Source organism: Arvicanthis niloticus, chromosome 5, assembly GCF_011762505.2.
Source record: "Arvicanthis niloticus isolate mArvNil1 chromosome 5, mArvNil1.pat.X, whole genome shotgun sequence".
Classification (NCBI taxonomy): Eukaryota; Metazoa; Chordata; class Mammalia; order Rodentia; family Muridae; genus Arvicanthis; species Arvicanthis niloticus.
The window spans coordinates 86,605,426-86,619,981 of record NC_047662.1 but is presented as its reverse complement, the minus strand read 5'-3'; the positions used below and the strand labels follow the sequence as shown (position 1 = coordinate 86,619,981).

The window sequence follows — 14,556 nt, the reverse complement described above, 5'->3', positions numbered from 1 at the left end:
AATAGCAGCACATAAGTTGTGGGTGAAACCGATCATTATTTGGTTGACTTTAAGGGCCATTTCATGAGATGGAACCTATGTCCAACACTGTTCTTATGGCCAAGAACCCTAAACTAAATAGGCCATGGACCCAGTGGAAAACCAAATACTAGTGTTCTTCTAAAGGAGTGCAGGAATAAAATGACTCCTAATGACATTCTGCTGTACTCATAGATCAGTGCCTTGCTCAGCCACCATGAGAGAAGTTTTCTCCTGCAGCAGATGGGAACAAATGGAGAGATCCACAACTGGACAGGGTACAGAGAATACGAAGCCTTGAAAAACTCAGTCCCAAATGAGATGTCTCCATTAAATCCTGCCGTATGCTCAGGGAACTTTATAGAAGAGAAGGTGGAAAGATTGTAAGAGCCAGTGGGGATGGACAACACCAAGGAAACAAGGCCTTCTAGACACAGCATGCACATATGAACTCATGGAGGTCATGGCAGTGCGCAGCCTGCATGGGTCTAAGCCGGATGAGGTCCCAGTGCCAAGAGGATAAATGGGCACAAGTGCTGCCCCTTATCCACACGCTATCTCCAATGGACAACTGCTGACAAGAGAAAAAAAAAATTTTTTTTTCCAACAGAGCCTCAGTTAAGTATACAAACAACACTTTAGGGCAGGCCGCTGCCCAGGAGTAAATGGCCAACACAAAATGAACTCAGTGGTATTTTTGTAGGGCTTTTGTCTCATAATTCTTTATCTGGAATTTTTTTTTTTTTTTTTTTTTTTTTTTTTTGGTCGTTGGTAGTGGTAGGCTTTTTTTGTTTGTTCGTTTTGTTTTTAATTTACAGGTCTTTTGCTTATATACTATGGTTTCCACTTTGTGTTTCTTATGAGATCTCTCTCTGTGTCTCTCTCTGTGTCTCTCTCTATGTCTCTGTGTGTCTCTGTATGTGTGTGTATCTTGTATTTGCATATATTTCTTATGCTTTCTCTTGGATTTTGTTCTGTTACTTTTGTTTCCTTTTCTGCTTTTGTTTTTTAGTGGCCTGTTTATTTTCTAATGAGAGAGTGAAAGGAAAGGTGTGAATTTATGTGGGTGGGGAGGTGGAGAGGAGCTGGGAGGGATCAGGGGAGGGAAAAACATGACCAGAATATATTGTATGAAAAAATAGACTTTCAATAAGAAAAGAAAAATCAATCCACCATACAACTGTATCTCAGGCAACTAAAAAAGTTATGTTTTCTTATGGAGGTTTTGTGGTGGTATTATTTTGTTTATGTGTGTGTGCTTTAAGATTAATAAATGTCATCAAACAATAACCTAAATACAGTCTATGAAAAATATGTGATTCAATTATGTAATTATTTAAACAAATTCCCATCAAGTGAACTTTTTAGGTACTCTATACACCAAAAGAATGTTCCCTAAATGTTCCTTAGGTGGGTATATCTCCAGGTGCCATCCCAGTGCCTAAAACTACAGGTTTTCTTTAACTATTTTCTGAGTATGTAAATGTATATGTGTGAATATATATATATATATATATATATATATATATACACACACACATATACATATTCATACTAATCACTACCATGAGTTTTTAAATCTAGAAAAAGTAATACTTTAAACTTAAAGGTAAAAATTATTGGAGTTTAAAACTGGGTATGGTAATTCATACCTATCATTCAGCACTCGGTAGGCTGAGGCAGGAGGCAGGAGGCAGGAGGCAGGAGGCAGGAGGCAGGAGGCAGGAGGCAGGAGGCAGGAGGCAGGAGGCAGGAGGCAGGAGGCAGGAGGCAGGAGGCAGGAGGCAGGAGGCAGGAGGCAGGAGGCAGGAGGCAGGAGGCAGGAGGCAGGAGGCAGGAGGCAGGAGGCAGGAGGCCACAGGATAAGGCCAGTTTGGGATATATATACTGATTAGCCTCTCTCAAAAAAAATACTGGGAGGAAGAGAAATTGTTTTCTTAGGGGATGAGCTCCCTAACTGGTTAAACACAACTAAGTGGCCAGCCTTGGAAGTATATATGTATAAGTAACACTGAAGGGACTGAGCCGTTTGTATTAGTATATTTAGGCATAGATAGAAAGATAGCTTAGATAAACAGATGATAGATAGTTGATAGATAGATAGATAGATAGATAGATAATAGACGATAGACGATAGATGATAGATGATAGATAATAGACAATAGATAGATGATAGATGATAGATAGATAGATAGATAGATAGATAGATAGATGATAATGGCAGAAGTACTTGGGACAGACTGCATGGGGGAAAGGGAAGAGATAAATGATACAATTACATTTTAATTAAAAAATCAACAACGAAAAGATTATTTGAGATTATAGAAATAACAAAATTATAATTTTTATCTTGAAATATCAACTAATGTCTGTTAATATGAAGAGAAAATTAATTTTCCAAACTAATTTTTATAAAGACTACTATCATCGATTTCTATTAAACTTACTTGTCTATAATTTGATATAGCTTCTGTTACCAACAGACCTGGGCTGTTCTGAGCCTTGGTCATGAACTTTCTTTTCACAGTGGACAGCAGTCAATGGAAAGATGCAGAACTGGTCACCAGGCTGAGAATAAGAGACTGAGTGCTCATCCCTAAGCAGGACATCTATCTACCACCACCAAGGCTAAGGGACCATCCCAGAAGAGGAGTTGGACAGAGTATAAGAGCCAGTGGGTGGAGAACGGAGCTGTGGAATGCTGCCTCCAGGACATGACAGGGCTTTCTGAATCACAACCTCACAGCAAACATGGTCACTTGCATAAGGTCATCACAAGACCATCCCAGCAGAGACAGAGATCATCCCTAGATGATCTTCAGGGCACACTCCATTCTCAGGAACTGTTGTTCATGGATAGTTGCCAGGGTAGGGAAAATCACTGTTTATGGAAGATGTGAACACTGGTAGCTTTCCCCTGTCCCATATCCATGCACACAGGGCTTAATGGGTTGTCAATAAATAAACAAAGAACAGCAAAATCAAAGACATGAAGTTGAGAGGGAGGCATGTTAGGAAGATGGAGAGAGAACTGGAAGAGGAAATGCGGGTACATGTGATCATATTTCATTCTATACATGTATCAAATTCTCAAAAATACAATTAAAAATAACTACAGCGTGGACACTTGGACTAATGAATAACTGTGTAGGAAAGCATAAAGGATGTCCATATCATATAAAGCACTATCTATTTAAATATCTGTGAAACAAAGTTCTTAGGGAGAGTCTTACAATGCAAACTGTAATACAACCTTTTTAAAGCTAAATAAAACCAAGTAATCTAAGGCTTTTGTTTGTTTTGGGTTTGGTGGTGTGGGGTCTTGAATGTTTTGATATTCTCAGTTCTAGAAGGAAAACTCTTCAGTGATATCTTTCACTTCATCATTCTTACCCGACAGCACAGAGACCACTATTTAGCATGTTCTATAACTGTAGGAAGAATGGTAAGCTGACATTGCCATAGACATTTAAAATGAAATTTCACTGTTGGCTCATAATTCTGCATAGACACCTGGTGAATTTTCATATTCTTGTTTAACACGATCATAAATGAGTGTGGTTACTTGACAGCATTGAGAAGCTATAAAGGAGGCAACAGTTGATACACAACTCACCGAGCACAATGACCACAGTCTTCAGAAGGCTCATCATGGTGTCCCGATTCCTCCTGGGTCCAGAACTATGCCGGGACATTCTCATAGTCCTCTGGCGAACATAGCCAAAGATGTGAGCATAGAGAACCACCATGACCACAAAGGTCACCAGATTGAAAATGGCCCAGAAGACTAAGTAGGAGTCACTGTAGAGGGGTGCCATGTTGGAACAATGATCGATATCACAGATGCAGTTCCAGCCCACGCTGGGTATGGCACCCATCACAATGGCCATGGTCCAGATGACCACAATCACCACCACCACACGCCGGTTGCTCATTCGTGTATGGAGCTGCATGCGGAACACTGTGATGTGCCTCTCGATGGCAATAGCCAGCAGGTTGGCCACAGAAGCTGTCAGGCTGGTGTCGATGAGGCCCTGCCGGAGAAGCCACGTGCTAACGGTCAGTCTACGGGTATTAGGTCCTGTGTTGAACATCAGGTAGAAGTAGGCCAATCCAGCGAAGAAGTCTGCAGCAGCCAGGTTAGCCATCAAGTAATAAATAGGAAAATGGAAGCGGCGATTGACGTAGATTGCCACCATGACCAGTAGATTGGCCAGCATGATGAACACGCAGACAGTGATGCCCAGTCCCATCACCAGCTTGCTCACTGTGTTCCATTCTGTGGCAAGATATTTCCCACTCCGGTTATAAAAGAAGGCAATAGACTCGTTGTAGAAGCACTGTTGTTCGTTCATGGCTGTGAACTGAGAAAGAAGATGAATGAATGAATGAATAGAAGAAACCACAGATCCAAATTTAAAGATGGACAGGCAACACAAGACTCCTATAACATTTGTAAATTAAATTAAAATAAAATATAAAATAAAAGCAAAGAATTTGAAAAATCTGACCCAGAATAACATCCAAAATCCACACTGGTCACTTAGGACTCTAGATTAAAGATGGTGAGAGAAAAAAGTAAAAGGTCTCTGTTTGGTGGTCTGTGTCATTGAAGTCTACAAGAAAAACCACATGACACATTTAAAAAAAAAAAAAAAAAAAAAAAAAAAAAAACTTCCTTAAAATACCCAGTGCAGTCAAAAATCTTTCAGATTGGAGCATTTATCATATTGAAATTTACTCTGCCCTGTTATTTAGTAAACAAGGTCATTTCTAGATGTTATCATTGGCCAATTAATCTGTTCTCACCACACACAGTGTTTTTGCCCCGTGGCAGACATTTTATAACACAAGCTTGCAAAAGGATGGCCAGGCCCAACATTTCAAAGGTCACACTATGCATCAAAGATTCTTCAGCCAAAGCCAGCATGTACTGTTCAACATTCCTGTGGTTAGCACAACCCACCCCCAGGACTCTTCATCCCCCAGAATAGCATCCATCTACCAATCTGTGCCTCTTGAGAACTTTCTTACCCCTTGGAAGGCTTAATGTAAGCAGTTGATACCTGACACTTCTCCACAAGAAGTAAACTATAATTAGCTCAGAGTACACGCCACGCATGTCTTCCAGCTCGGAGTACACGCATGTCTTCCAGTGTCGGGTGACACGGCTTTAGACTATGTTTACTTATTTTTTTCTTTTTATCAGAAACAGTTGGGATATATTTTCATGCTATTTACGCTTACACACTTCAAAAAGGTTCGAGGTGTTTTAAAATACAATACAGGCAGTCAATGAATAGTAAAGCAAAGCTAGAAGATAAAAGATAATGAAGAACACAGCGGGGGAATCACATAACAAATAGAAAAACAAACAAACAAACAAACTCTCTTCCTGAGACTTTCAGTTCATTGGAGACTTCTAGAATTAGAAACCATTCCCTGAAGACCCATCACGTTCTTCTTCCTCTCCTCTCGCTGTGATTCTTAAATCACTAAGCAAACACAATAGTTTGCTATAGTGGGTACTTTGGTTTGTGTGTGTATGAATTACGGATAGGACCTACGGCTTTTTAACTAAAATTATAGGCCTGCACAACCAAGCCCTCCTGAATCAAATTTTTTATTAATTGGTCGACGAGATAGCCATAGGTTTTACATAAATGTTTACTGAACACTAACTAAGTAACTTATTCAGCAGCAGAAGGAAATGCCTGAGTGATTGGTCTTTTGGCTTATGAAGACTTTCTACAGATTCTTCCCTACCCCAACATTAAGTGTTACTGCCGCACTTCTGGCAGTGGGCACACCGTGTTGTCTGATTGTCCCTTCCTCTCCTCACTAAGGAGATCACGCTCCAGGAAGAGTGAGGATCTTGTTTTACATCTCTCAACATCTATCTTCTGTACCGACCACAGTGGCGATCAGAGAACCTGGCCTGCAGTGTTTCTTTCCACCCCAAGTCTTGCTCTTATTCTAAGTAATTAATTGACTTCTCTTGCCTTTCATTTCCTTGACCTCAACTCTGACGGCCTATTCCATTACATTCCAGTTGCCCACGCCCATGGTCACACCCAGAGGCTTTTTCAGCTGCCCAGAACTTCCTGCTTTTGGAAATACCTGAGACATTCTAATCACTCATTGTAATTTCTCAGTTTTCAGTTTTTCTCATGTGTCGTTTAGTATATCTGTCTTTTGAGGATATATCAATTTTCTTGACCCGTCTATTTTCCCCACACACAGGAATATCCTCCCCATTTTCCACTCTCCATCATCCATCTCAGATTCCATAGAGACTGACTTAGTCCCTTTATTGTGAGCACAGGAACAGAGTCTCTTCTCAAAGACATTAAGGTGACACATACACCTGAACCCAGAATTTTCTGATCACATTAACAACAGCTACTATATTATTTCTGTTATTGTTGTGAGGAAATATCTAGCAAAAGCAATTTAAGGACAAGAGGGCTTATTTTTGTCTCTCGGTTTGAGGATCTGGTCTACTCTATTGGAGGAGCCTGCCAGCAGAGTCTGAAGCTCCTGGTCAACTGAACACACCCAGGAAGCAGGGATGAAGAATGCAGTGCCCTGCTGGCCTTTTCCAATGTGTTCACTCCAGGTCTCCAGTCTATGGAATGTTGCCCACCACAGTTAGGATAGTCTTCCCACCTAATCACTCTATCTACAAATTCCCTCCCAGAGAAGTGCAGAAAGGGGTGGGGGTGGGGGGCAGCGCTAAACATTTCTCCAGCACAAAAGGATTATGGGTATAACATTTTAAAGAAGCCAGAATCTAGGATCATCACTTTGCTTCAAATCTCTTAACAAAATTATTTCAGAAAAATCTCTTCAGCCCTCTGAGGTCACTTATTCAGAGGTCCCATGGATTAAGTATGGATGTCTTTAGATGCCAAAGCTGTATCTACCACACAGAACACAATAAAAAAAATAATTTTTGAATTTAAAAAAAATAAAGTACAAAATTTCTAGAGAACAAAATGCCAAATAAAAGAGGTCAGACATCCAGTCAGCATCTGATGAGAGGGTCAAAGATAACAAGAAGGAAATGAGGCACAGATTAAAAGAAACTCCTGGTCGTTCTGCAGATTCTTGGACTGAGGCAGAGCTGGAGAGGCAGAGCCCCACCCACCCATGGAAAACAGATTCCTTAGTAAGACACATGCATTACCAATTTATGTTTATATATATTACAAAACAACGCTAAAACAAAATGTTCCTATATGAACAAGATTTTGGAATCTCGTGGGTAAAGAAAGGTTCCAGAAACATAAAGTAAACACAAAGGAAAAGAAAGCTCAGCAAATGTTTAAAGTGGAAAGAACAAGTCCACTAGAGTTACTCTGTGTTTCTGATGTGACATCCTCCAGGACAGTGGTTCTCAACATGTGAGACCCCTGTGGGATCAGTAGCAGACCCTTTCACAGGGGTCACATATCAGATCTTTTACATTTTGATTCATAACACTAGCAAAATTACAGGTATGAAGTAGTAACAAAAATAACTTTATGGTTGGGGGGTCACCACAACATGAGGAACTGTATTAAAGGGTCGCAGCATTAGGAAGGTTGAGAACCACTGCTTTAGGACAAAACTCAAGATATAAGAAACCCTGCTATATAGAGAAAACCTAAAGGAGCCTTAAACTCCATAGCCATAGACAGCCTCACAGGAAAGCTCCTCACAGGCTCATGTTTTTAGATACTTGGTCTTCAACTTGCAGTGCTATTTTGGAGAGTCATAGAATCTTTTAGACATGAAACTTAGCTGGTTCACATAGGGGTGGGGCCAGAAGTTGAAGGCCAGGTCAGCTATAGACTCTCTAATTCTCTATGTGACTACCACCTCACGCTTCTGCCAGCTTGTCTTTCTGGCCATGACAGACTGTGACCTCTGACCTGAGAGCCAGAATAAACCTTCCTCCCTTAAATTGTTTGTTAGGAGTTCTACAATGATGACAAGAAAAGTAATGGATACACATGCAGGAGGGAGGGGGAAGAGGGGCCTCACTCACAAGCGCGCACGCACACACACACACACACACACACACACACACACACACACACACGAACACGGACAAAATCGCTGGTGGGTGTTGTTGGTGGTACACACCTTTAACCCCAGCACTAGGGAGGCAGAGGCAGGCAGATCTCTGAGTTCAAGGCTAGCCTGGTCTACATAGTGAGTTCTAAGACAGCCAGGGCCACACAGTGAAACACACTATCTCGAAAAACCAAAATAAAAACCAAAAACCAACCAACCAACCAACCAAACAAACAAACAAAAACAACACTGGGGCAAGCATAAAATTTATAAGACATGATTATTTTCACATGGTCAAAAACTTAAATATAAAAATTACACTTAGTGCAATTTAATAATTCCAGTATAAATCTATCATTGTACCAAAAAGAGCTTGGGTTGGGGAAATGGAAATGTTCCTTTTCTCTTATTATTCAGGTAAGAATCATGTAAGGGAGAGAAGAGGAGGAAGAGGAGGAAGAAGAAGGAGAAGAAATCAAAACATATTAAACCTACTATTTAAATTGTGACAATCTATAAAAATTATTCAAATGTGTTGAGGCAAATACAACCTATTTGAACAATTACTAAGATCCCTTTCCAGGAAGACATAAGAGCGCTTGGTCTCCAGCTGACCATATTGAAGAAAAAAAGACTGAAATTTCACCCAATAAATCCATGTAAGATCATTTTTAATTTCTTTTTTACTTTGAGAAAATAAACCAATATTTACTGGCAAAACAGAGGTACAAAACAAATGCATACTCAAGACAAAGTTCAGTAAATATTTGTAGTGAACAATATTCTGCTAAATCTAAATCACTAAAACTAGAAATCTTTGTGGAGTAAAAAGCTATCAAATGTTGCCCTGGATAGGGAATAAATATGCAGATCAGATAAAATTATTTTTACATGAAGTGTCCCTCAGTGGCAGAAAGTCTGCACTCATGACCTTCCCTCCTGCACTGGTCACTGCATCTCGGATGTATACCGTGGGACCTCAGTGGCTATTCCCCAAAGCAGATGCTTGTCTCGGAAATTTCTTTACCCTATTTGTGGTCTTTGAAGTCACAACAACCTGCCAAGCCTGAACCCTCAAGGGGGTAGTTATGGAGTTGTCTGAGATCTCTCTGTCCTCCACTAACTCATCTCTGCCTTCTCAGGCAATTATGGACTGTCAGTCATGGATACAGCTCAACACTTTGCCTTCAAAGGACACCACAATGATACACCTGAGCACCTGCTGGAGCCACACCCTATCCATTTGACTTCCTTTTTAATCTCCCACAAGGCATTTACACACTCATTAGCAAAGAGGAAAAACAAACACCTGGCATAAAACACACACTACTAATTAGACCTGTGTGGTGTAGTACGGAATCTGATAAGAATGTACATAATATACTCCACTGGTATGCTTTAAGGGAACTTTATGCTGGGTAAAGCATGAGCAGTATGATATAAATGAAGTCAATTTGCTTTCCACTTCTGGGTATGCATATGTATGCATATAAATCTGTGTGTCCCTGTATTCATGCACATGTGTGCGTTTGCATGTGCTTGTGTGTGTGTGTGTGTGTGTGTGTGTGTGTGTGTGTGTACACCAAAGATCAACCTCAGGTATTGTTTTGCAGGAGACACCCACCTTGGCTTTTGAGACAGGATCTTTCCTTTCACTGGCCTGACTTCAGCCAAATATGCTAGGCTAGCTGGCCCGTGAGCTCTAAGGAGCCACCTGTCTCCTTCTCAGGATCTCATGGTTCCATTTCTATTAAAGCAATGGAATGTTTGAGGCTATGTGCCTTCTTGAAGTACATGTTGGCCTGGTTCTAATGCCCAGCACCTAACATGGTGTTCTATGGGGTAGGTGATGGCTCCAAGTCCTAGTTCTCTCTTTTTAAATGGGGTCATAATAGGGGTCTATGACCTTCTAATTTCTAGTTATTAAATCTAAAGTAATCAATCTACATACCTCTCCCAATAAGGATAGAAAAGAAGCAGCACGGGATTCATTAAAATGTTATTAAGTTTATTCTCAGGAAAATAATTCTCATCCTTCTTAGAACTTCAAATTAAAATAAAAAAATAGGATGATTTCTCATTGGAATTAGAGATCACAAAATAATACTCATACAAATGAAAAGGTAGCTTAACCTAGATTCCTGAGGATGCTGAAGACTATGCAATAATTAAGTGTCTTAAAAGTTTACCTAAAATAAAGCAGTGCATCAAGTGGCTCTCCTAATAAAGCAAGAGTGCGGGATAATAAGATGTTCACTTGTTTGTGAGGAATCTGTGGAGAATAGCAAATCACGAGTCAGTGAGCGTACTCTTCACCTCGTGAAGGCCCCTGTCTACCAGGCACATCATCACACTGGAGGGCTTCCAGAGAATTCTGGGTTGAGCCTAAGAGGAGGAATGATAAGAGCCACTAAAAATACTGGAGACCATGCAGGAATAAATATAGTAAGCATCTTTCATGCTTCTCTGAGCCAGTCAAGAACTGCAAACCAAGGCTAATGGGCTGCACCCGCAGCAGACCACCATGGTCACTGGCGACAAGGCTTTAAATGCTGCTGAGAAGCAAAGATGGCTTTTTGTCTTTGTCTGAGGCAGTGACTCCATGCTAGTAAAATAATGGATTGGAAAAAAGTATCAATTCACATACAGTGCCAGTAACAGGAAGGGTGGCTTCACATTGGGAAAATCAATTATAGGAATAAGAAATTTCCCAGACAGGAATGGAATCTCAGTACTCTGGAGCCTGAAGCAGAATATAGAAGTTCAAGGTTAGCACCAAAATGCATGAACAGACACTGGAGTGGGCCAGAGAGATCAAAACACACACATGGCAACTTGACAGGGAGGTGGGGATTTATCTATCAACTGAGACAATGCTATAACTGTTCATTCACTTAAAAATACTACCTATCTCATACACAGAAATTCATTCAGGCTAAATAATCCAATATCATACACAGAACCCCATTAGGGATAATATGTTAATATGTATGTGTGTACTATATGTATTATATAGATTTTACTATGTTATATTTATTATATTGTTATGTATATATTAATCTAAAAATGTAGATGAAAAATTTTAAAAAGTATATTTATAGCTTATAGATACTGGGAAAATTTTTTTTCCCAAATGAGACGAAAACACTGACCAAATTTAATTAATCAAAAAATTAAGAACTCAGTACTCTAAAAGACCTTATAATGAATGGTAAAAAAAAAAAAAAAAAAAAAAAAAAAAAAAACTTGTAGGAAGTTTAGCAATTTACATATAGAAGATTCTCTTTATATCAAAGAGTAAAGATTTCTTACCAATCAAAAAGGAGAAAAACTGAACAATCTAACAGAGAAAAAATAGGCAAAGATATGGAGAGGCACTCCCCAGGAGAGGAAACCATGACAGCCAATAGCCACATGCAAATTCTCCTCCCAGGGCACTGGAGAAGGCTGAGCACAACCAATTGATTTCCATCCCAGCAAAAATTAGCAAGTTTGAAAATCACAGCCCGGTGAGAGCAGCCATGTGATGCTGGAGAAAACTCAGTACAACAGCTTTGAAAAGTGGTTTCACGAAGCTGACTCAAATTCACATATTCGGACATTGAGTTCTAGGGGAAACATCACAAGGGGGCCTAAGGAGACACAATATTGTATCACTTAAAATACAGACGCAATATAAACACTGAATCACCAGAGGAAGAATAAATTACAACACAAGCAAGAAAGTATACTAAAAAGAACTTAAATAAAGCCAAGTCACATACACCATCAAACATTTACAGAAACTGACTGTAACTATTCCTACTTTCCTCACATAAACGTATGCCCTCAAATACATGCAAAGAGAATAACGAGCATCAGTTTCTGATCTGGACAGAGAAACTAACAGTGCTGGGAAAGGAGGACAAAGAACTTCAATAACCTTGCTGGTAAACATTCGCCGCTTTATTTATTAAAACACCAAAAATTGCATCAAAATGTTAATATTTTTACAAAGCAAAATAATGGGTACATTCCTGAGCATTTCACCATTGTTGGACATAATTCATATAATAATAATAATAATAATAATAATAATAATAATAATAATAATAATAATTCATTTTAAGCCATTAGAAGAAAGAGGTGGAGATGGGGGCATCATGGCACAGGCACGTGAGGACCAGCAACCATGTAAAACTCCATGCTGAGTGTACCTATGCAGGGGAGCCAGAGACCGGAAGAACCCTGGGGCTTGTTGGCCAGCTACTCTACCTGAATCAGGGATCCCCAGGTTTAGCAAGAGAGGCCCTGTCTCAAAAACCAAATGGCTGGCAATTGAAGACAGCTGGCATAAACCTCTGACCTCCAGCAGCACAGGAACACACAGAGAGAAGAGAGGATAATTTCTTCATCCAAAAACTGTAGAGCAAAAGGTCACCTGTGGAGGCAGAGATGGGCTTCACTATTCAAGTCTAGCTGGGCTGCACAACTCCACATACAGACCAGGTTAGCCCCCAGCTTCACAGGGGGATCCACCTGCCTCTGCCCTCCTGAGTCCTGGGATTAAAGCATGAGGCACCATGCTCAACTTGAAGTCACCTTGTTTGAAGACTGAGTATCAGTTCCTCATTTCTGTGACATCTGCTCTGCCGAGGCTTGAATCAAAATCCTCAGGGAATGAACCTCCGTGGAGCACAATCTCGGAAATGCAGTCATCACTAAACGGATAGGCCAAAACCCAGAACTACATATTCCATGTGCGTTGAGCTTTCTGCATCATGTTGTGCCTGCGGGTTAATGTCAGAGCACATTTATCAACTTGTTCCGTTTTGGTTTTTAAACATGGCGGAATGCTTATTTCTTCTAGTTTTCCCATCTTCGACTGCTTCTCTTGTTGTTCCCTCATGTAAAACTGCTCTGTGAAACTGCTTTTGCTATGGCCAGACTACAAATTATAATAAAATATTCAACAAAAAGCAGATTTTCTTATTTTATCAAGAGCAAGTTTTAATAACTTGAAGGGAAAACTTGGATGAAAAGTACTTCTAAGAATTCTGAGGCTGCTGAGATGGCTCAGCACACAGAAGCATCTTTGACCTAGCCTGACTACCTGAGTTCAATCCCCAGGTCCTACCTAGTGGGTGGCGATGACAGGCTTTAGCAGGTTGTTCTCTGACCTCCACATATGTGCCATGACATTTGCATAAATAATTAGTGCACACATGTGCACACACACACCATAAGCACACAAAGTAAATAAATAAAGTGACTTTTTTTTTTCAGTTGTTTTTGAGACAAGGTCTCACTGTGTATCCCTAGCTGACTGGAAACTCTTTATGTAAACCCATCAGGATAGTCTTAAACTCACAAGAGATCTGCCTGTCTCTGCCTACTGAGTGCTGGAACTAAAGGCATGTGCCCTCATTGAGACAAAAATGCAATATATTTTTAAAAAGAAAAATATCAATTAGGCCAAGTATTTTGGCTTATATACCCCAGCACACATACAAAAAAAATGAGGTAGGTAAATTACCACAAGTTCAAGGTTACGTTGGGCTGAGGTGTGAAATTCTGTCTTATAAAAATAACCATTTCAAATTCTACTTAAATGTGTACTATCTGGTGCATCAGCTGACTGTAATCCTGATGTCAGTGGCACTCCCTGACTGCTTTATTTCCTTCTCCACTGTCAGAGGGTTAAATTCCCACACACAGGCTCGGTGGTGCCCTAGGGCTCCAAGCTCCTCATGAAAGTGCGATGTCAGCAATAGGGTCCCTCCCTCCATTTGGAAGTGTCCCACAGAGGTGGGATCACCTGACCACATCATCTCTACACATCCCAACATACCCCTCCAATTTAACCCTGAACTATACAACCTGTGCCATTGATCCATGGAGCTGCAATTCTCTTGTGTCCACCCCTCTATCATTTTTTTCTAGGTTACTGATTGCTTTACCAATCATAGTTAAGGTGATGCTAAGTGAAGCCCTGGAGCAAAGTGTGCAGAGCTGGGGCTCATGCATGAATCCAATGGACAATCTCCAATACGGGCCTGAACCTAGACTCCAAAACCTCCCTTTGCTGGCTGACACAGGCTAATCTAGTGGTCAGTGTTTGAAAATCACCCTGGATACTCTAACTGTGAAGTCATGCAGCCTCCTGGCCATCAACAACCATACACCCATCCTTTTATCCGTCGGATCTCATATCTCTGCTTGAATGCATATCTCAGGTTGAATGTATCTTTGAAACTTGCTTCATGGCCAACCTCAGCTTCAGAAATGAATCCTCACCACAGCCCTATCTCATGCTTAGGAGCACGTAGAAGAAACACACCTTTGCATTCTCCACAGACTTCAGCCTGCCTAAAACGTGATTTACAACCTGAGAAAGTTTAGCCTCAGGGCACTGCTTAAGTGACACTCTGAAACTGCAGTGTGGCAGGGTCATCACCCAGCAAATGCAGGCTGATTTCCTTAATGACAGTCTTGCTG

General features: G+C 40.5%; 1 protein-coding gene across 12 annotated transcripts in view; it reads right to left on the bottom strand.

Moving 5' to 3' along the window:
• Positions 1 to 14,556, bottom strand: part of Lpar1 (lysophosphatidic acid receptor 1) — a 108,681-nt gene that overhangs the window by 42,493 nt on the left and 51,632 nt on the right. For 10 of the 12 annotated variants that reach the window (XM_076934909.1, XM_076934904.1, XM_076934906.1 and 7 more), the window contains one exon: positions 3,635 to 4,382. In XM_076934909.1, the coding sequence (XP_076791024.1) occupies positions 3,635 to 4,382 (748 nt within the window). Of the gene's footprint in view, positions 1 to 3,634; positions 4,383 to 12,333; positions 12,500 to 12,660; positions 12,849 to 14,556 lie in introns of all 12 variants that reach the window. The other 2 variants (XM_076934911.1, XM_076934912.1) reach the window with 2 other exon arrangements.